Raw genomic sequence first — 23358 nt, 5'->3', positions numbered from 1 at the left:
CGTTGCTCTGCTGGAGCCTTCAGAACAACTGCGTTTATGGGAGAACATGGGTAGCCAGGTTACCTTTTACTCATTTAATGCATTTGAACCTTAAAAGGCAATGTTGCATTATAGGTAGTTTAGAGGGAAAGCAACTTGTTTTCTCTTTGAATACCAAAGGCATTAATACTTTTGCATTTTTTTGCTTTTCTTAACTTTTGCACTATTGGCATATTTGATAATTATAGATATTTTATATCCAATGGCTCCTGTGTTTTTGTGCCAATTTGGTAAAAAACAAACAAACAAAAAACAACAACAAAAAAACCCCAAAAATGGTGATGGTGTGGTCGGGGAATTATGGTGAACAGCAATGGATGACAGACAGGTGGTTGATATGTTGCAGGTTGTGAAGATCTTAGAGAAGCATGACCCCCTGAAGAACGCCCAGGCAAAATATGGGTCCATCCCCCCAGATGAGGCCAGCGCTGTGCAGAACTATGTGGAACACATGCTTTTTCTGCTAATCGAAGAACAGGCCAAGGATGCTGCGATGGGGCCAATTCTGGAATTTGTGGTCTGTGAGAATATCATGGAAAAGCTCTTCCTTTGGAGCCTGAGACGGGAATTCACCGATGAAACCAAAATCGAGCAGCTAAAGATGTATGAGATGTTGATCACCCAGTCGTCCCAGCCTCTGCTGCACCACAAGCCCATCCTCAAGCCCCTGATGATGCTGCTAAGCTCCTGTTCCGGGACAGCAACCCCAGCTGTGGAGGGGAAGCTAGTTGTCCTGCTCAACCAGCTCTGCTCCATCCTTGCCAAAGATCCATCCATTTTAGAACTCTTCTTCCACACCAGCGAGGACCAAGGGGCCGCCAACTTCCTCATCTTCTCCCTTCTGATACCCTTCATTCATCGAGAGGGCACAGTAGGCCAGCAAGCTCGGGATGCTTTGCTGTTTATCATGTCTCTCTCTGCTGAGAACAGCATGGTGGCCAATCACATCGTGGAGAATACCTACTTCTGTCCAGTAAGTCCCTTCTGCTGCTGCACTTCTCTCCCATCTCACCCCTTTCCTCTTGTGTGTCGCAGTAGTAAATGCTCTTGTTCCATTTATTCCAAGTTGCACCTTCCATGGAAAGACGTTCAGAGGAACTTGCTTGGGGGCAGCAGAGGTGCCCAAGATTCACTGCTAAAATGTGGCTGAGGAGTGGCAGCTCAAAATGCAACCGTTTCTCAGTTCATTTTTATTGGGAACATTTTTTTATTCTTTTCTAAGAGAATATGCATAGAGGTTGGTAAAACTTGCTCTTTTAAAATTCATAGCCTTTCAGGTTGACTTTGCTCCACTGAATCAAGGCATGTGGTAAGACCCCTCACAGCTCCTTCTACAAATTAATTTATTTCTCAGCAAGATAATGACTGTTAGTTTTAGGTCTAGAGCATTATTGAAACATGAATACATATTTGCCATAACAAAAAATTCTCTTGTATAGTTTCTTAATCCATGATGTGGAAACAAAGTGGTATATATTGGAGTAGCCAATGCCCCATCAGCAGTAGGAAAAAATGGGAGCAGTGTGGAACTTTCAGGGGTTCCTAGGTCTCTGAGGGTGTTTGGTGTTATATTGTTTGGACAGTAGTTATCAACACTTTCTAAGCTCAGTGAACATTTCTGTTGTCTATTCTTTTTATTAGTCTTTATACATCATGGAGCCTTGTATATGTGGAATAGTTTGGAGTCCTGGTGAGTTGTGTTGGAATAGGCAAGGCAAGTTGCTATGGGAAGATAAGAGTTTTTGCTATTGTTAGTAAACACTATATGGGTCAGTTTAGACCAGGAGAAACACACTCCCTCAGGGACATTTAGAAATATATGTGGTAGGTGGGTGTGTGCTTAGCATGGGGATATGATGTTTAAAAAGGAGGGGTTCACCTACGAAACCCGTAAAGTTGGTGTTCACAGACCATATGAGCAATACCGAGTGCTGGCAAGGGTGTGGAAATAGGAATTCATGTTAGTTACTGGTGGAGATGCAGATTGGTACAGCCACTTTGGAAGACAGTTTGATAGTTTCTTTTTCTTTTTGAAGTGGTTTATTTATTTATTCCTTTTTACGTGTATGGGTATTTTGCCTGCATGTATGTCCGCATGCATGCAGTGCCTGGGAAAGTCACAGCAGGGCATTCTATTCTCTGGAACGGAAGTTACAGGGGCTTGTGAATCAAGCTTTGGTTCTGGGAATCGAACCCAGGTCCTCTGGAAGAACATTCAGTGTTCTTAACCACTGAGCTATCTTTCCAGCCTTGATAGTTTCTTGTAAAACAGGATTTATCATATGCTTTCCTTAGTATTATGCAAAGGATTTAAAACTTGTATCCACACAAAAATCTGAACATGGATGTTTCTAGCTGCTTTATTCATATTTTTAGTTGTAGAAGCAACCAAGATATCACCTTTACTTGGTAAATAAAAACTGATCCACCTAGATATTGAAAATATTACTCATCTAAAAGAAATGAACTATCAAGTCATGAAAAGATCACAGGAACCTTAAACACATACTACCAAGTTGAAAGAAGACAATCTGAAAAGGATGCATGCTTTCCGATTTCACTAGATGACATGTTAGAAAGGAAAACTGTATGGTATCAGTAAAAAGAGAAGCATCTTCCAAAGTAGGCAGGCAAAACATGGGGGGTGTTTAGGGAAGTGAAAATATTCTCTGTGGTAGTCTTAATGTGCATACATGTCATTGTATATTTGTCCAAAGCCACAGAATGCACAGCAGAAGTGAATTCTTATTTGAACTGTGGACTTTGAGTAACTATAATGTGCCCAAGTGTTTCAAGATATGGAAAAGACAAGAACTGAAAATATAAGTTGATATATAACTTAGGAAAGCCATACAGCAGTGGCTACTAACATCACATATTTGCTTGTGTGGTCCTGAAGCTTTTTACCTATAAATATTGGCACAGGGATGTTCAGTTGAACAATGATTTAAAGAAAATAAAAGCTGAAATACATGAAACAAAAGATAATTAGACCATGATAATGTATATTAGCATGTAGCTACACCTATATGTATGAAGACCAACAAATCTGAAAACATGTTGCTTAATGAATAGGTAGCAAAGTTCCTACCATGTTAGCATTTACATAAAGCTTTCGAATGGTGCCTACCATTTTTTTGGACACACACATAGTTTAAGTAAAAAACAAAACAAACAAACAAAACCACATCAAGAACAAGAGTAATATGTGTCAACTTCAAGACTCCAGTCAGTCTCGAGGTTGAATAAGGAAGAGGGATGGCAATGGTAGTGGAGTAGGACTTGTTCTGTTTGTTGGTGCTGTGGGTTGACTAAACCCAGATCCTCCCTCATGCTTGTTCTCTATCACTCAGCCCCATGCCCCAGCTGGTGCTGTGGGTTGACTGAACCCAGATCCTCCTTCATGCATGTACTCTTATCACTCAGCCCCATGCTCCAGCTGGTGCTGTGGCAGTTTTTGAAAAACATGCAGAATTTGTAAAGAAACTATTGCAAAATGATAAAAGTCTGATAAGTATTGCTGGTGGTTTTCAATTCTATTATTTTCTGATTATCTGTAATATTTCATAATTTAAAAATTCAGTCGGGCGGTGGTGGCGCACGCCTTTAATCCCAGCACTCGGGAGGCAGAGCCAGGAGGATCTCTATGAGTTCGAGGCCAGCCTGGGCTACAGAGCGAGTTCCAGGGCAGGCTCCAAAACTACACAGAGAAACCCTGTCTCGAAAAATCAAAAAAAAAAAAAAAAAAAATTCAAATGTATTGAGAGATGAATGTGGTGTTGTTTTAATGTTTAAATTTCCATTAACTGTGTTTAAGCTGATTTCACTAATTGTTGCTTTTACAAAAATGCATTCTAAAACATTGTGCAGTTCATTAAAATTGGAGGGAAAACAACATTTCTAGCTGACCTTATTTGCTAAAATGGAAGACAAGTTTCTTGTGTTAGGTTGCCCCTCAGGATAGAGCCCATAATCTCATTTATACCCAGTTTTCCATAATTACATCTGACAAAATAATTAAAATAAAAAGACCCCTTTATGTTGCAGATGAAAGCATACTCTATTAACCAGCCAGCTAAGGGCCACAATTGACAAAGAGCTTTCTCTAATTAGTATGATTGTCAAAGTGTGTTAGCATCAGGCTGTTGGAAGAGTAATGACTCTCTTAGCAAATTGGATCTCTTTTGGAAACTTTGTCTTCAAAGTTGATAGAAAGAGCTGGCTGGTTCTGCTCTCTCTCATCTCTTGATTCTCAAGAAAAGAAGAATACAGATGCCCTGGAGAGCAATCTGGTCCCAACAAATGGTTGGGCACTAAATGATCACGCCTCTCTTTTTGTTTTTATAACCAAATGTTGATGGTTACACTTAGACCATTTGTCGCATGTTGGCAAAGAGAGCACAGAGCCTACTGTACATAAATCAAGCAATACAAATCAGAGCAGGTGACCTTTAGATACAGAGCCACAGGTAGGAAGTTATTTATCCCATATCCAGAACTTATGAGGCCTTTTATTTTGGCAAGTTGTATCAAATGGTCCCCACCAGGTGTTCTGCTGCTAGCTTTCCACCAAAGCCATCTGCTAAAAATCTTCATTTGTGCTAAAATGAACCGAGTACCATGGGATGTTTACAGACTGACTCTAACGTGCTCAGTGATATGTGTGTACATGGCTTGTCCTTCTTCCATCGCCATATGCAAACCATTGCGCTAATCTTGCATGGGTTATTTTCTTTAATCCTTACAGCAGCCCCTGTAAGTTTTGAGAGTTCAATAACCACCAGGTAGTAGCAGAGTCTGGCTCAAAACCACATTTGTCTGATACTAAAACTGCTTGTTGTAGCATTACCACACCAGACTGTCAAGAAGTTATTGCTTTTCACTGTTGCTATCCAGATGGCCCTCTATGGGAATCCTCCCTTCCTTTTTTTCCTTTTTTTTCTTTCCTTTCTTTTTTCTTTCTCTCTTTCTTTCTTTCTTTCTTCTCTCTCTCTCTCTCTCTCTCTCTCTCTCTCTCTCTCTCTCTCTCTCTCTCTCTCTTTCTTTTTGTGAGTGCGGGTTTGTGTTTTCATATGTGGAAGTGTAGGTCTGTGTGTTCATGTGTGTGTGTGTGTGTGTGTGTGTGTGTGTGTGTATGTCACACCCCTGGGTTTGATGTTAGCTTTCTTCCTTGACCACTCTACCTTACCCACTGAGACAGAGTCCTTCAGCTGAAGCTAGTTATTGCCATTTGGCTGATGCAGGTTTCCAGCTTGCTCCGGGGCTTCCTCGTCTCCACTTTCGGAACAACGGAGTTCTAGTCAACACACCTCCGGCTTTTATGTGGGTGCTGGAGACCAGGACTCGGGTCCTCGTGCTTATGAAGCAAGAACTGCTGCGTCATCTCCTCAGCCCATGATAACTCCATTTAAGGATCCTTTTGGGAGATGATAAGTGGAGAGTACTTGGTTAATATTTAATGTACTGAGAATAAACATTATGTTTTACAATTTTGTGGTCTGAATCAATAAAAGGCTAAAAGAGTAGATGGGCATTTTATTTTTAATTAGCTGTTGAATGCAGATATATGTGCATTTTTATAATTCAGTTTTCAAGTTACACAGTGAAATTTGAAAGTAAATCACTTTTGATGTTAGTTCTTGACCCTAACAAAAACAAAACAAAAACCCCAAACCGCCTCCACATCTCCCGTTGCCTCTGTCTTCCTCTGGTCCTGCTCCCTTGGCACCTCTGTATCTCGAGGGTCTTATTTGTGATTGTTAACTTGGAGGCTGGCCTCTCCATCTCTCCTGGCCTGACTTGTTCCCCATGTAAGCACCACTCTTGTCTATGCATGGCTCAAAGCCCCTGTTCTAGAAGAGTGTGTAATCTACGTAAATGGCTCTGAACTCAGAGCCTTGGAAGGGGATACAGTTGTCAGTAGCTGTGATGATTCACACTCCTGTCTCGAAGAATGTGTGATGCTTTTTATTTTGCAGAATATTTTTCTCATATTTTTTGCCACTCTGAGGAAAATTGCTGGGCTATTTCCTAGCCCTGTCTTATGGTGGCAGGAACATGGTGGGGACACCCTGCCCTACCAGCTGTCACTTCTGCATGGGGTGTGTCTTCCTGTCCGGGCAGGTTTCCTACTGTTCACATCCTAGCTGTGCCCTTTTGGAATGCTCACTTAAAAAGTGAATATTAGGTATGTGTTATTTTTAATTACTGTCACTGATGTATGTAATTTGAAAATTAATGTTGCTGTAATTATATTGATATACTGAATAGTTATTCCCAGCTTTTTAGTCAGACAAATTAAGCTTGTCTTTATGAATTCATCTTCAGAGCCTCAGAGTGGTTAAGAAAGTAGGAGAACACAGAATTAAAGTCTTTGTTCTGTGGTTAATTTAGCATGAGTTAGCAAATGTAATTGACTTTTAAAATGTAGCATCAAGATTGGACTTCTCTTCTAGGAGGACTTTGGGGCTCCATATGCTTTTGCCAGAGGTTTCTAATTTATAATAGACAACTCATTTGGGTCACATTCAAAACTAGTATTAAAGTGATTTGTATGAGTCTGTTGACAAGGAATTAAGTACTTTAAATAGAGGACATCTTCCTTGGGGACCACAGATGCCCTGATTTTTAAGGGGATAAAGGATCAATCTTGCTTACTGTTTTGTTTCCTATTCTTAGCACCGGACCTGAAATTAAGTAGTCAGGATTTTTTTTTTAAAATCAGTGAGTTAATGTATGAGTGAATAAAGATTACTTACTAGGCAATAGAACGAAGAACTGTATCTGTATTATCTCTAGTGTTGATATGGTCCACCTGTTTCTCTCACTGTCTTTTATAGTGTGGGCTCCTATACCATCTCAGCTCTTAGTTTCTCCTGTGGTTTCCTCTTTGTCCTAAGTCCACTCAGGCTTGTACTCTCTTATTGAATTCCTTGTGTTACTCTGGGAAGGTCACATTTGAGACTCAACACACCTGGCTGTGTCAATCATCCACGTCTCCAGTGTAGACTGATGTGACCAAGTCAGATCAGGAGAGATGGAGAAGACAGCTAGGGAGCTAGTGTATGCCAGAGAGGTGACTGTCCCACCAAGGGGAAAGGAGAGGTAACAGTAGCTCCGTGGGCAATGTTCCCCGGGACTTTAGCATGTCTGGCTGTAAGGCTTCTCTGTCTTTGCTTCTCCGTGCCAGGCTCTGTGGATTCTTTCATCTTGTCATCTTTCCCTCATCCTCTTTGGTTTTACGCTCGAGTGTCACCGCCACATGGATGGCTCTAGATGGCCACCTCTAGCCCAGAGCCCTCTCCCAGGCATCACACCCTCACAGCTGTCCATAGGGCTCTCCATCCAGGTGTCTCACAGGCTTTCTGTGCAGACCCCCCCCCCACAGGCCGTGGCTCGTATTTACCTTTGTTTGTGTGGTCAGTCTTCCCTGCTCTGACAGTCCTCACTGGGCTTCTCAGTCCTAAGGAGACCGTCTCCTCTTTCTCTGTACAGCTCTCGGAACGGCTTTCCTCTGCTTGAAATATTCTCCCTTCCGCCGCTCGTTTTTGTCTAGTTCCTGTTTACTCTTCAGCAGCCTAGACGGCACTTCTGAGACCAATTCCCGTTTTCACCCCCCACCCGCAAGTCAGAGTGGAGAGCTTTCGTGTATCAGCCGCATCCTACATTTCCTATCGTGCGTTTTGAATGCTTCTAACACTATTATAATTCCTTGTTCGTCTCTCGATGGGCTGGGAGATCAGGGAGACATGCCACTATTTCTTTTCGGGGCCTGACTCGGAATACATTTTTGAATGTTTCCATCCATTTGAGTCGCTTCAGGATCTAGGCTAGAATGGTGTCTTTTGTAATTGACTTGTGTTTTGTTTTGTTTTCTTCTTTCAGTTTTTAAAACTGCGTATTTATTTGTTTATATTGTATGTGTGGGGGCATGCACATGCCGTGGTGGGGTGGGGTGTGGAGGTGAGAGAACTTCCTTGCAGGAGTCAGTTTTCCCCTCCCCCCCCCCCCCCCCCCCGTGTGGGTCCCGGGAATAAAGTTCAGGTGGTCAGACATCGGGCACCCTTCCCTCTGAGCCATCTGGCCAGCCCTAGAGCTGACTTCTTGTGTACGGTCTGTGTCATTCTGTACATTTGCTAAGTCAGGATGCCCGGGACGCTTCCTAGCTAGCATTCCTTCCCAGTTGGGAAGCCCCTGGCCCTGGGAAAGTCACTGCTTCCCCAGTCTTCTATCCTGTAAGCGCTCAACATCAACTGATTCTTTTCTTAATGATCAAGCTGGAGAACTTGACAGCTTCAAGTTCTTAATCTCACTTGCCAGGCCCAAACATTGTCAGCATAGTTTTAAGAACTGGCTGCAAAGGAAAAAAGGAAATCCCAGTTTTGACTTAAAACCAGACGTCTTGGTTAGATTATCCCATCCATTTTGTGTGTGAGGTTCCACTTGATACTTCAGTGTAGACTCGCATTAGCTCTGTTTGAACTGTATCTCAATGACCTGTCCTTCTCCCCACCGAGTTCTTTCTTCTTGTTATATTGTTTGTGATGGTTGAAGGAAACTGTGTGTGTGTGTGTGTGTGTGTGTGTGTGTATGAAAGTATACACACACACACACACACACACACACACACACACACACATATATATATATATATATATATATATATATATATATATATATATGAAAGTATTTTCTAACACGCAAACTTGCTAGTATGTGTCAGTCCTGACCCTTAACATGCAAGCAGTCTTTCTCCTAAGTATATGCATAGCCTCTGGTCCTGGACCGCCTCTATCCAAGGCTGCCTCCCATAGACTAGAGGATGTGCACTGATGTATTTCTCTGTTGGCTCTCTCCAAGTTGTGCTGTCCTGGGTTTCTTATGAGTCTGTCCCTTCTCTGAACTTCTTGGGTATGAGGCTCATATTTCATTCATCTTTGTGTTTTGCCTTCTCACTTGCTTGACTCCTAGCCCATCATGGTGCCTGACATAGAAGATGAGTCACCCTCACCAACCTCTTGACTAGTAGCTAAGTAGCTCTGGTTTTGCCTTGCTGTCTGCTGGGGGGCTTCCTATTCGATCCATAGAATAGGGATAACCCGTCCTAGCTAGTTGCTACCTTCTTATATTGCTAATCTCTCGCTACTCAGAGTTCTGTCTTTGGATCAGTAACATTGGCATCTTTGTGAGCTGTTAGGTATAGATCATGCACTTCAGACAAGACTATTTTGCCTTTTCTTTCTGAATGCAGGTACTTGCAACTGGACTCAGTGGCCTCTACTCGTCCCTGCCCACAAAGCTGGAAGAAAAGGGTGAGGAGTGGCACTGCCTTCTGAAAGACGACTGGCTGCTGCTGCCTCCCCTCGTGCAGTTCATGAACTCGCTGGAGTTCTGTAATGCAGTCATCCAGGTAGGCACCGCAGCAGTGGAAGCCATCGGGGCTGGGGTCCGGTCAGAGCTCAAGCTGTGCCGGGGATTAGCGTGCGTGAGCACCACTCTCAAAATTCACCCTTCATCAATTTTGAGAAGTATGTATGGAATCATGAGGCTTTGCTCGAATCCCATTGAATATCCTGAAAGGAGTGAAAATGTTTGGTAGGCTTCTGAAAGTTTCAATTGAGAACAAATGAAAAGATTTTATTTTCTCTATAAAAAGTGTTATTCTGCTTTGATTATCCACTTACCCATCAAAAATAAGTTCACTGGCTGGCTCATTAAATAGATATTTTTAGGCTGCTTAAGTACTCCAAATTATAACCCTTTTACTTCAAGGTCTTCTTGGGAGCTTACAAAGGAAAACACTTTATTTTGCTTAATGGTGCACACACTACATAAAGAATATTGTTATCCCAATTGAATTCGGAAGAAGTTAACAATCTTCTTAGCTACACAAATTAAATTTGCTTTGAAATTGGCTCGCTTTAGGGGAAAAAACAGCCACTGAACTCTTGTGTATTTGGCTTTTTGATTAGATTTTTACCGTCAGATTTCTTGTTACTGTTTTCAATAAAAATCCAATTTTATATATGTTTAAGGGTATACTAAGTTTTCATCAAAATTTCTTCTAGGTAGCATAAATATTACCTTAATATTGGATTTATTAAGAAATCAGGTTTGTTTTATGGTGATTTTTTTAGGGTGAGAAATGTTAGTTATAATCTGTTTATCTACCAAATAAAGAGACAGCTTCTGGAGGAAAATGAAAGTAAATTACTTTAGTTCCTATCTCATTTTTATTGCCAAGTCAAAGGAAGTTTTATTTGTATTTAAGATAAATGGATTACATTTTAAATTATTTTCCCTTTAATATTATAGTCTATCAACATTTTCTTGCAGAAATGTATGGAAATAAAAATGATGGAACTACTATTAGCTCTTCTTCGGATGTACGCAGAGAGATTGTCAGTAATTTAAACGGCTAGCTTTACTTCCCTAGAAATGCTTTTTACTTTATTGTTTGACTGAATCTCAATCTCTCTCTCTCTCTAAAGCTGACGGGCATGGTGAAGAACGGGGAAATTATGTATTTGTTTGAAAATTAAAGGCAACTATTAGTTAAAAACACATAAATAATGATATTGGGTTAGGGACTGAAGGATTACTTATAAAAAAATATTAGTAAAGGTTTGTCCATGTTACCATGTATTTTGAAAATCAAGTTTGGGAAGTTCAGTACCACCAGCAATGTTTTCTGCATTTGAACAGCTGTCCACTTTTTATGAGAATGTTTTACAGATCCTTTCCTCCCTAATATAAATATCAGAAAATATATCTTCAAAGTTCTCTGTTAGCAAAATAAGTGTATTTAATTATCATTTTCTATAGTTACACTCTTAAAAAGGTAGCACAAATGGATATGGAGCCCAGAGGGAGTTAAGGGCCAAAAATTATACTTTATAATTTATTCATTTTAACTTATAAATATTTATGCATAGTCAGTCTTTTCATTGTCTTTTTCAAATCAGCTTTAAAATTAACATTTTTCTATATTTGGAAGTATAACTTTAACTGTTTATACTGTGATAGATATTTGGAAAAAAATCATGTCATTGTGTGGTCTGAAGTATTATTTAACAACTGAAAACATGCCCCAAATTTGGGGTTCCATTTTGAATGTAAGATGTGCACAGAATGGCTTGGTCTTAAGATACCGTGGAGACTGAACCCTGTGTTCCTCTTCTGTCTCAGGTGGCCCACCCTTTGATTCGCTCTCAGCTGGTCAGCTACATTTACAATGGATTCTTGGTACCAGTATTGGCTCCTGCCCTCCATAAGGTCAGTGATGGGTGAAGGCCATCTTCTGTCTGCTAATAGAACAGCTGAGGGAAACTGAGGGAAGCAGGCACGGTGTAATGACTCCGCAGTGGATATAACCTTATTTTTCTTCTTGATCCATCCAAAGTTCTTAGTAGTATCGAATGTGGGTCTTAAAAATAGCCCTGGTGTAAGTTGGATGGGGTCCTCTTGATGTTGTGGAATGTCAAGTAAGACGGTCTGTAGAAGAGGTGATGCATAGTCTTTGACTCTGGGGTCTGCTTCAGTTCATGGGTGGGGCTGCTGTGAACGTTCTGCTAAACTGACCTCTGAGGCCTCGTCCTCCATTGAGAGTCATGGGCTGCTGTGGCCATGCAGAGGGCGGAGGTAGCACAGGGGTCAGAGCTTTACCTTCTCCTTAACAGAATGTGATTTTCTATTGTAACAATTATAAAGTGAAGCCACTTTAAGGTCCCATCAAAGGTTGACTGTCTCTTTAGCACCGCTCTGAATTCCTTATGACTCTCATTTTACATTTAATAAATCAACTGATAACTTTTCCATTGAGAGTTGTTATGAGATACACATAGAATTCTGATTTTTAAGGAGTCTTCTTCCCTGGTTGGGAGAGGAGCAAGAATTAATTTACAATGTGACTTGAGTGAAATGCCTGTCTTTCTGCATATTTAAATTACATTTTATGTGTTCTTATTTTGTGAAGTGGGAAAACCCAGGTTCTAGGAATGCTGTGGGTTACGGTGTGTGCCGATGGCATGTCTGGTCTCACTGGAGCTGTTTCTCTCTCGTTGTTCAATGCCCTTTGAGTTTAGTGGACACAGTTGTGTGAAACAGACTGTACTTGGTCTGATGCGGGATTCCCTCGGGTTACTTTAGTGTGTTATAGACTCAAAGGGACCGAGTCTGTGGAATTAGAGCTGTCTTGGGAAAGGTAAGGCATGCCGTTGGAGAACACGTGCCTTCCATGTTTCCATGCTGTCCTTCTGGTGGCCAGTGTTCTGCTGTTCTGGGGCGGGGTGAGTGTCTGGCTTCGGCGGTTTCTAAATCTGTGTGGAGAAGAGCTCTTTTTTAGTGGTATACAGAGGTACTACCGCACGTCTTGGCCATAATTATAACTCCCTCACATAGTCTTTCTTCTTCTTTCACTCCCAAGTTTACCTCACTGACCTACTGACACTAGATAATGCTGTTGATAACTATTGTACTAGTGATAACTATTATTATTATTTCCCACACTACGTGTTATTATAATTAATATATTTTAATGTTATAAACGTTGATGGAAATTCTCTTTGTGTATTAATGGGGTATCAGGTGATGTGTTGATACATGTATATATTAAGATAATGTTGAAGGTAAGTTAAACATATTTATCTTCCCAAACATGTATCGTTTCTTTGTGCTGAAAACCCACTTGTAACTTTTCAGTAGTGTAGCACATCACTGTTATCTGGAGACACCCTACGGTGCACCAGCACCTGAGAACATCTTGCTATGATCTCACTATAGCTTAGAACAGTGAGCTGTTGTAACTGAGGATGAGCTCTGACTCACAGAGCTGTTGTGGAGACCTTTTCACCTCACTTCCTCACAGCACTTAGGAACGAGTGAGGAATGGGCATGAGGTGTGTATGTTCAACATCTCAATCCACAGAGGTGAGCACACTTTCTGAGGGTAGGGCTCCCGTATGTTCTGTTCTCTGGGATACATCACTGCTGAGTGTGGACATCTCCTTAGACTGGAGAAGTATGGAAAACCAAACCAAACCAAACAGCACACAAATAGAATGTTTACTTTAGGACTGGCAATTGTTGGCTTCCCAGACAGTGCTCTATAAGAGAATGATTTTAGACAGCACTGTGTATACATTACCTGACTTCATTTTTAGAGTTATGTCCACAATTTAAAATTGGAGATTTTTAAAACTATGAAGTTAATACATGTTTATTTTTAAAAAGTTAATATAGAATGCAGGAGATGAAAAGTGAATGTTACTGTATGAGATTTGAATTTGCAACTCCCCAATTAAGATGCTTTAATTTTTATCCATTATTGACAGTTCTTCTCAGGGTATTTCCATTTAGTGTTCAGGGAGACCAAAGACTGATTGTTCTCTTATTTATTTTTTCTTCCTATGCTTCATGGTGTGTGTGTGGGGGCGGGGGGCGGGGGTTGTTCATGTTTTTACCATTTAGAATGGAAAAGATTAGTAAGGCAGGGGCAACCTCTCCTCCACCTCTGGCTCTCTCAGCGACAGTGATAGGAGTGTGTCCTTGAGCAACAGCCCAGGGACAGACATTCAGAGAAGGTCGGAGCTTGAGTGTATCTTGAGAAGCTTGCAGTGGGAGCAGTCGTATCCTAGTTCTTACATCTCCTCCTTGGGTGCTGAAAAGGTTGCTTCACGTCTGGGCTCAGGTCTGCTGTAGAATTCCCAGTGTGTTTTGCAAACTTCAGGTCTGCTGCCCTGACAAAAGGGCCTTAGTTAGTCTTCCAAATAAAATTCCTTTGTGCACTCTCTCACCTAAATCATACATAACTTTTCAGTTACCTGTCACCAGTGTAGGCAGCTTATAAAGGTGAACTTGTTCTCTCTGCCTCATAAATCATACAAATAAATCCATACTTGAAATTCCCTCCACATACAATCAGTATATCTCCACAGCATTTCTTAAGCAGAGATTAAGTGTTGGAAAGCCCTGTGAAAGGACTGGGAAGATGGGTGTCCGTGAAGTGCCTTCCACACAAGCTTGAGGATCTGAGTTAGATCCCTAAAAATCCAGGGATTTAAGGATTAAAAAATCAGGCATGGTGTCTTGTACCTTGTGTCCCTGCCCTGGGGGACAAGGTGGGGCTGGGGCAGGTGGAGACGGGTGGATCCTGGAATTTCTTTAGCCAGCTGTCCTATCTGAATTGATGAACTTCAGATTTAGTGACAAGGTCTGCCCCAAGAAGTAAAGGTAGAGAATGAGGAAAGACGTTTGACACTGTCCTCTGGCTTATACACATGAATGTGCACACCTCTACCTACCCTAACAAGCGCATAAAACATGTGCACACCACATACCATACCCATGCACGCATATGACCTTGTGAGTAGGAAAGATGGGGAGGGGCATCAGGCTGAATGAAGGCCGCCTCCGAGGTTCCTCCCCACTGCTGTGTATGTGCCTGGGACTCCACACTCCAAAGCTGTTCTCGGCGTGCTTCCTTCATCCAAAACTGGGACATGGCCATTCCTCTGGATTGGTGCAAAGGCTCACACAGTTCTCCTTAAAGGGCTGCATGGCTTTCCTCTGCAGTCGTGTCCAAGCTGAACACAGAAAGCTTTGGGGCCAGGAGTAGAGTTTGCTGAACATGTGTGAGGCCTTGGGTTTAATCTCTAGCATGAGGAAAAAAAAAAAAAAAAAAAGGTAACTCAGGAAGCTCTGAACACAGAACATTTCTATCACTTCATTTGGTATACCACCTAACCTTGCTAAGTGCATTTGTTATCTGGTCCTACCTGAATCATCTCAAGGTTGTTGATTTTAACCCACTTGTGTTAATATTTATATGTGCTTTGGGGAAAATATTAATATACCTGATTTATTTTGCTAACCTAGACCTGAGGATTTTATATAAAACATGACAGATAAATACATCATTCTTTTAAAAGTTTTGAATTACCAAAATACATATGGCCTCCAGAGTTTGAAATAAGAGATGGGAAGCCTACTTTGGAAATTTTGGGAAAGGATACATTTTTTAAAATTTAATTTATCTATTTATTTTACATCCTGACCTCGGTTTCTCTTCCCTCCTCTTCTCCTACTCCCTCCCCCTACCTTCATCCACTCCTCCTCTCTTTCTGTTCAGAAAGGGGCATGCCTCCCATGGGTATCAACAAAATATGGCATATCAAGTAGCAGTAAGAATAAGTACTTCCCCTTTTATTAAGGTTGGGCAAGGCAATCCAGTATAGGGAATAATTTCCCAAGAGCCAGCCAAAGTGTTAGGGACAGCCCCTGATCCCATTGTTAGGACTCTGACAAATAGATCAAACTAAACTGTCACATATATAGAGAGGTCTGAGGTTGGTCCCATGAAGGCTCTCTGGTTGTTGGTTCAGACTCTGTGAGTTCCTATGAGCCAGGTTAGTTGTTTCTTTGGGTTTTCTTGTGGTATCCTTGGATCCTACAATCCTCCCTCCCTCTCTTCAGTAGGATTCCCTGGGTTTGGCCTAATGTTTGCCTGCAGGTATCTGCATCTGTTTCCACCAGTTCTTAGATGAAGGCTTTCTGATGACAATTGGGAATTACAGGAGATGGTCAATTCAGGCTACATATCCACTATTGTTAGGAGTCTTAGCTGGGGTCATCCTTGTAGATAAATGGAGTTTCCCTTGCATCAGTCAGGTTTCTACCTGACCCCAAAATACCCCCCTTTCCAGGCATTTCTTCCAGTACTCTCTCCCTCCACCCACCTCCAACCTGATCCCTCATGTTCCTGTCCCCCCCCAGTCCACCCAGGAGATCTCCTCTATTTCCCTTCCCAGGGAGAACCATTCATCCCACCTTGGGCCCTCCTTGTTACCTAGCCTCTCTGGGTCTGCTGATTGTAGCATGGTTAGCCTTTACTTTACAGCCAATATATACGTATGAATGAATACATACCATGTTTGTCTTTATGGGTTTGGGTTACCTCATTTAGGATATTTTTTTCTAGTTCTATCCATTTGCCTTCAAATTTCCTGATGACATTGTTTTTAACTACTGAGTAATATTCCATTATGTAAACATACCACATTTTCTCTATCCATTCTTCGGTTGAGGGGCATCTAGGTTGTTTCCAGGTTCTGGCTATTACAAATAATGCTGCTATGAACATAGTTGAGCAAGTGTCCTTGTGGCATGATTGAACATCCTTTGGGTATATGCCCAAGAGTGGTATCGATGGATCTTGAGGTAGATTGAGTCCCAATTTTCTGAGAAACCACCATATTGATTTTCAAAGTGGCTGTACAAATTTGCACTCTAACACTCAATGGAGGAGTGTTCCCCTTGCTCCATATCCTCTCCAGCATAAGCTGTCATTTGTGTTTTTGATCTTAGCCATTCTGATAGGTGTAAGATGGAATGTCAGAGTCATTTTGATTTGCTAAGGATGTTGAATATTTCTTAAAGTGTTTGTCTGTTTGAGTATGTACCTCATTTTTATTTGGATTATTATTTTTTATATATATCTAGTTTCTTGAGTTCTTTATGTATTTTGGAGATCAGCCCTCTGTTGGATGTGGGGTTGGTGGAGATCTTTTTCCATTCTGTTGGCTGCTGTTTTGTCCTATTGGTAGTGTCCTTTGCCTTACAGAAGCTTCTCAGTGTCAGGATGTCCCATTTATCAGTTGTCTATCTTAGTGTCTGTGCTACTGGTGCTCCATTTAGGAAGTTCTTTCCTATACATTCAAGGCTGTTCCCCACTTTCTCTTCTGTCAGGTTCAGTGTAACTGGATTTATGTTGAGGTCTTTGATCCACTTGGACTTGAGTTTTGTTCAGGGTGATAGATATGGATCTATTATCATTCTTTTACATGCCGATATCCATTCATGCCAGCAACATTTGTTGAAGATGCTTCCTTTTTTTCCATTGTGTAATTTTGTCTTTTTTTTTTGTCAAAAATTAAGTGTCCATAGTTGTGGATTTATATCTGGATCTTCAATTTGATTCCATGGATCAATGTGCCTGTTTTTATGCCAATACCATGCTGTTTTCATTACTATAGCTTGTAGTAGAGCTTGAGATCAGGGATGGTGATACCTCAGGCAGTGCTTTTATTGTAGAGGGTTGTTTTAGCTATCTTGGGTTTTTTTTTCATATGAAGTTGAATATTGTTTTTTTCAAGGCTTATAAAGAATTGTGTTGGGATTTTGATGGGGATTGCATTGAATCTGTAGATTGTTTTTGGTAAGATGGCCATTACTATGTTAATCCTACTGATCCATGAGCATGGGAAATGGGAATGGGTAAACTTTTACAGATAGATCGAAATAATGCCTTTGCAAAAGTCATATTAAAGAAAATGGTATTAATAGATGTGGTAAGTAATGCAATTCAGCTGTTGATATGTATGTAGGCATTCCAAGCTGGTTGGTTATTTTTTACTTCAGATTAAAGGGATACCTTGTCCACAGTGAGAGCTGTTTCTCTTGCATCTATTTGGTTAATTTGTCCAAGCTAATATTTCAAAGCTGAACGCTCATTGGTTGGTTGTATTAGCCTGCATTCTCAGAGAAGCGGGGGGCCAAGGAAGGATTAAACAAACAGGGATTTTATTTCAGAGAGCAAGGCAGGAAGGTACTTGGGGATCAGGTTGACAAAACCATCACCACTGGAACTTGCATCACCTGTCACAGTGTCTGAGGGAGAGACAAGTCGCTTTTTATCTGGTAGTGACACATGTCATTCTATTCATATTTCATCCCCTGAAGGTAAGCAAGTCCCCGGGTCACAGCCTCCCTCAGAGAGATGCACGATTCTACTGTTTTATCAGAAGAAATGTTTAGGATGTGAATATTTGCCCTAATGACTGTCACTCATGTTGTGTCAGGGTCCCAGAAGGAACAGGTGGGCCTCAGATTATGCTGTGAGAGGAGATGAGGAAGTCGAGTCGTTTTGAGAGAGTGACATTTCAATGCTTTAGAGCCGCATTAGAAGCCCTCCTTAGAGTCAGTGCCGTAAGCCAGCCTTGGCGGTTGGTGTGATTCACCACCTGGGTGGGGACTAAGAGGGTGCACAGTGAAGTAGGCGGTCTGGCTCTCAGGCCTGGGCCTCAGCTGAGATCATTTCTGTGTCCGGGGTCTGAGCATTCGGGCCTGCCTGGACACTTCTCTCCCTTTGCCTCCTCCCTTCTACACAGGGATAGCGTGGGCTGCTCCCAGCGTGGCAGTCTCGGATATTGGGTTCCTGTGCTAGTCAAGGTCTCAGGGTCCAGAGAGTGGCAGTTCTGAAGGCTTCAAGAGTTATGGTGGACAGGCTTTGCTGACTCCCCTGGGAGGCCTTACCATTGGGAGGAGTGGATGGGGTGGGTTAGTGGGGCGGGGGAGGGGAGGGAATGGAGGGGAGTGGGAGGAGGGATGAGAGGGGATCTGTGGTTGGTATATAAAAGGAATAAACATTTTTTGAACAACAACAAAAAGAGTTACAGCAGAAGTAGCCAGTGTCCTAAGGTAGGACCTGGAGCCCGGAGCAGTGTCACTTCTGCTGTATTTCATTGTTTACAGCATCCGAGAGCCACCGCCGCCTTTTAGCAGGAGAAGCTGTCTGTTGATTTAAGAGTGTAAGGAACCTGTGTCAAGTTTACTGGGACTACCTCACTGAGGTCTGAGTGTGCGTGGGAAGAGTCAGTGTGTGTAAAAAGTGCCTCCTGATGGGAGCTGTGAACTTCAGCCAGAAGCAGATGGGGTTTGAAGGTAAATACGGCTCCTTGTAAGCCTCCAGGACTCATAGCTCCCGGTGTTAGCATCGGGGAGCATTGATCAGCAGGGGCAGCTGGCACCTGTCATGTGTGTTTGGACTCCAGTAATTTCAGCTTAAACTTTTCTAGAAAGGAACTAGAACCTCGTTTGTTTGTTTGTTTGTTTGATAGCTTCTACTCACCAATTCTCCTCTGGAACCTACATCATAGTTAAAACTTACTGTGACAGCTAGAGATGCTAACAGCATACTGGGTGTGAATATGCATGCAGTAAAGCAGTGTGCAAAACACAGGTGACCGTCACCAAATGTGATGTGTGACCACATAGTCTAGGCAGAGGGACAGTGTGCAGCTGGGCAGCACTGGGTTAGGGGTCAGAAGACCTGCCCTCTAGTCCTGGCTCTTCTGTCCCGTTTACTGGGGGGTGGCCCTGTGCCCAGCCTTCAACCTCTCTGCGTCTGTCTCTGCTGCTGCTGTACGGTGAGGAGAGCAGTTCCTCTCCCTGCCCTTGGAAGGTATGAAGATAGCATCTGCACATTTGGAGAAGCATGCAGATAAGCCGTCTGGTTGTTCTGGGAGAAACCCTGCCGTCTCCTCCTCCGCCGCAGCAGGATAATGCTGTTTGTCCAGAGGCCATTTAGAGAGCATGCGCGGGTGCTCCGCACTCTGTCCGTGCTCACAGGAAACGAAGCGGGCCGTGAAACCCTCTCATCTCGATGGAGTTTGTAATCGGGGGCCTCGGAGGCTGACATCTTAACCACAGACTTAGAGCAGGAAGGGACAGAATAAGTGCTGTGACAGAGAAAGAGGCAGAGCCAGGCGTAGGCAGACGCAGGTAAATGGTTGGGAAAAGAAGTCCTCATGCAGAGCCTTGCTAGGTGAGCAGGGGGAAAGGTCGCTTGGAGACAGAGCACCAGGAGCCAGCGTGTGGAGGAGCCTGTGTGGTCGGCAAAGGTGTCAGGGGCACCGGGGCTGAGAAAGATGCTCGTTTGGTTGCTACGCCAGCGGCGTTGGTGTCCACTGTAATCAGGGCAGAGGGAGTCAGGTGTACTGGGCGTAGGCAGGGCCTGGCAGTGACAAGGCAATGTCTCATGGCCCGCTGTTCTGGGAGGTGTGGAGGAGAACAGAAGACAACAGAATTCTAGGCATGGAGGCACTAACCTGTCATCCCAGTACCGAGGAGGCTGAGGCTGGAGGATTACCCATGAGTTCAAGAACATTCTGAACGATGTAGTGAGCCTCAGCTCAGCCTAGGCTTCAAGTTAGTCCCCCGTCCTCTCCGCCCCCACCCCTGCCTCACCTCCAAGGCTTCCCACGCCGGGCTGAGTTTACCTACAGGAACTCTCCTTGCTCTTTATGTCTGTGTGCTACACCGACTTGTTCCTCTCGAATGCTGGCATGTCCCCGGAACTGGCCTTCTGCTGATGGGCTCCTGCACAGATGGACAGAAGTCTGGTGGGCCTGAGCTTCAGCCACCGGTTTGGTTTGATTCCCCTTAAATGTAGACTATAAAAGCCCAATGCATTAGCAGACCTTTCTTTGTTCCCAGGCCAGCTCAGCTTATCTGCATACCTTTTTGTTACTAATATAACCTTTCCCAGTTGCCCTAGAAGGCTTGATTATTCTCTAAACTTTTCTCTTACACTCCCCAAGTATAAACCAATCTTTTTTTTTTTAATTCTTTAATCTGTTTATTTCTTCTCCCAATAGTTTCACTTCAGGTCTTCATCTCTATACATCCTGACCAGGGTTGGCTTTCACTGGTGTGGCTCACTGCTGCGACTTCTCTCACACACTGATGGTTTCTAAGTCCACCACCCTTCTTCTCCTGTCCCCTGAAGAAGCTCTGCTTCCCTCAGTGTCTGTCTCCTTAGTGTGTTGATCCCTCCCCAGGCCTGCCTGCACTCAAGCTTTCCTTGGCTGGGACATCCTCTCGGGCCACGCCAGCCTAAGTCCCACGCCTCCTACTGTCCGTAACTTTGGAGGCTCTAGGCTTCTTGCTTTTCTAGAGGTTTGGAACTCCCGGGGCTGAACACACATCTCTCTAATGTTGGGCACATTTTGTGTTGGACCCTGCCTGTCCTCTGACCTAGAAGGTCTTGGATTCGTGGTTCCCAGGCTGTGTGCCCAGGAGCCCCGGAGTTCTTCAGGACCCTTACACAGACACCAGGGTATTTTGAATTTGTGAGGGAAGTACAGCGACACCATTGGATACCGGATGAAACACTGGCTCAGATGATTTGCAGTTTCAGCATTAAAGCCACATTCATTCCTTTCATGTGACTGGATGAGAAATCGGGTGGTGCTATCCTTGAAAGCAAGTGGCTCATAGCCGTCAGTGTGGAACAGGAAAGGAGTCTGCAGGTTCTAAGTGATTGTCCAGGTTGAGGGTGTCTAGTAGATTGTTAGACACTGACTAAATGTTATTTCAACTTAAATACTTAGTGATCAACATGGATGGGTGAGTGTTCTTTTGGCTTGGGGTGTGTCCTAAAAAAGAGTTGTGGTATATGTGGATCGTTAGGGATGAAAATTTTGCAACCTCTGCTCTGTTTTTTTTTTTTAATTTTTATTCATTTGACTCTAGAGCAAGGTGTGGCAAACTGGAATTCAAGGGCCTACTTTGGCCTGTGGCCTTTTTTGTTTATCCCCAAATTTGAAATAGTGTTTGCATTTATCAGTAGAGGACTAGATAAAGTATGGTAAGTGGATAAATGCTATTCAGCCATTTATAAAGAGAGGTTCTGACATACTATAACATCAATGAACTTGGACGGACAAATACATGATCTCACCCACACAAGATACATACTATCACATTCACAGACACAGCAAGCAGAAAGGGGCTTCTCACAAGCGAAAGAAATGGGAAAACAGGGGATCATTGTTTCATAGATACAGGTTTTCAGTTTTGTGAGATGAAAAATTCTGGAGATTGGTTGTACAACAATATGAACATCACTGAGCAGCATGCTTAAAATTGATGAGGATGATGTGGTTTATGTTCTGTGTATTGTACTACAATTTTAAAAGGTGGAATAGTGTTTTTCATTTTCCAAGTTTTTTTTTAAATGTTAAAATATATAGGTTAGACTGTGACACCCCCAAACCCTAAAATCTTCCTGGTGCTAGGGGTATAACTTAGTGGTACATTGCTTACCTGGGATGTACAAGACCTTGGGTTCTACCCCAAGTAGTAGCAGTAGCAGTAGTAGTAGTAGTAGTAGTAGTAGTAGTAGTAGTAGTAGTAGTAGTTGTTGTTGTTGTTGATGATGATGAAGTAGTAGTAACAGCATAAAATAATTGTAACTCTGGATCTTTATAGAAAAGTGTGCCAACCCCTGCCTTAGGGGCAGTGTGGTGTCCTGTACATTTCGGGTGAGCAGCAAGTGTTTGGGGGAGACAGTAGTAGAAAGAAGTCCCCATGTAGCAGGAGGAGGCATTGAGAAAGGGTTAGCAGTGCTTTTTCTCTGAACGCAGTGGTCAGGACCAGAAGCAGGAGACCCAAATAGCCTGACTGGCTGGCAGCCGCCTGGAATCTCTGCCCAGGGGTGCTGTTGGCTTCCTGTATTCGCAGGAGAACAGTGGGTAGGCAGTGGGCCATAGGGAGTGTGCATGGGAGACAACTGTCTGAGCAACACCCTGGCACACTCGCAGGATGTCCAGAAGGAAATGAGGGAAGGTGTTGGAACTGTCTCTGTTAGATGGAGGAACTGTCTCTGCAGACCTTGAGGGTTGGGTGCTAAGGCAGGCGGTGATGGGAGGGGAGTTAGTCACACAAGTCCTTTTCTGCATGCAGCTCACAGGCATTAGCCATGGAAACCCTGACCTCAAAGCCTGTACCTTTGGTTTTGACAAAGATCAGCCAGTTATATTTCACTTCCTGTAAGTGTGCGTGGAAAACTGAAGCAAGAAATCTACCAGGAAAAAAAAGTGTTTTTCCACCATCCTCTGTGTGCTGCAACTGTGCTTGAACAATATACATGGCTAGCATAATTTCAGATGTTTCCTTAAGGGCATGTGTGTTAGCTTCCTCTAAGCCACCGTGGAGCCCATTTGTTTTACAATCTTGCCTTGCAAACACACACATACATATTCATGATCTGCATCCTGCAAGCTCAATAATTCATGGCTTATTGACTTAAGTTGATGGATGGAAATTTGGGGGGTGATTGAAAAGAAAAGATGGAAATCCCAAGAGGCTGGGCATGACCACACAAGAGTTGCTCACTTATCAATAATGTGTTTTGTACGTGGGATGGGACAAGGACTTGAGTACAGTCCAGTTTGGCTCTCCTGGCTCAGCATACTCTGGACTTTTATGCCCAGTGAAAGTCATGACTGCAGATTTTTTTTAAACAATTAAATAGCGTCTTCAAGTTGTCATCATTATAAAATATGAATGGGCCTCTGTTGGGTGTCTAGCTTACAGGAGGAGCAGACTGTGGGTGTCTAAGGGGGGAGCAGGGGGGCTGCTGCCTTCCCACTGTTCATCTCTACCTCTCTCTATTTCCTGGTCTGGGAGATAGCAGAGAGGGTTCCAGGGTGGCAGGAGGGTGAACAGCCCCCTTGCTGCTCCTCTGGGACACTTGCTGCT

At 42.9% G+C, this 23358-nt stretch overlaps 1 protein-coding gene across 10 annotated transcripts in view; it reads left to right on the top strand.

The window, feature by feature from the left end:
- Positions 1-23358, top strand: part of Fhip1a (FHF complex subunit HOOK interacting protein 1A) — a 236394-nt gene that overhangs the window by 153287 nt on the left and 59749 nt on the right. For 8 of the 10 annotated variants that reach the window (XM_076574338.1, XM_042279223.2, XM_076574340.1 and 5 more), the window contains 3 exons: positions 368-1012; positions 9290-9448; positions 11227-11313. In XM_076574338.1, the coding sequence (XP_076430453.1) occupies positions 368-1012; positions 9290-9448; positions 11227-11313 (891 nt within the window). The remainder of the gene's footprint in view (positions 1-367; positions 1013-9289; positions 9449-11226; positions 11314-23358) is intronic. The other 2 variants (XM_006985330.4, XM_076574341.1) reach the window with 1 other exon arrangement.

This window comes from Peromyscus maniculatus, chromosome 6 (assembly GCF_049852395.1).
Source record: "Peromyscus maniculatus bairdii isolate BWxNUB_F1_BW_parent chromosome 6, HU_Pman_BW_mat_3.1, whole genome shotgun sequence".
Classification (NCBI taxonomy): domain Eukaryota; kingdom Metazoa; phylum Chordata; class Mammalia; order Rodentia; family Cricetidae; genus Peromyscus; species Peromyscus maniculatus.
Note: the sequence above shows the minus strand (reverse complement) of the source record. Positions and strands in the feature narration are given on the sequence as shown.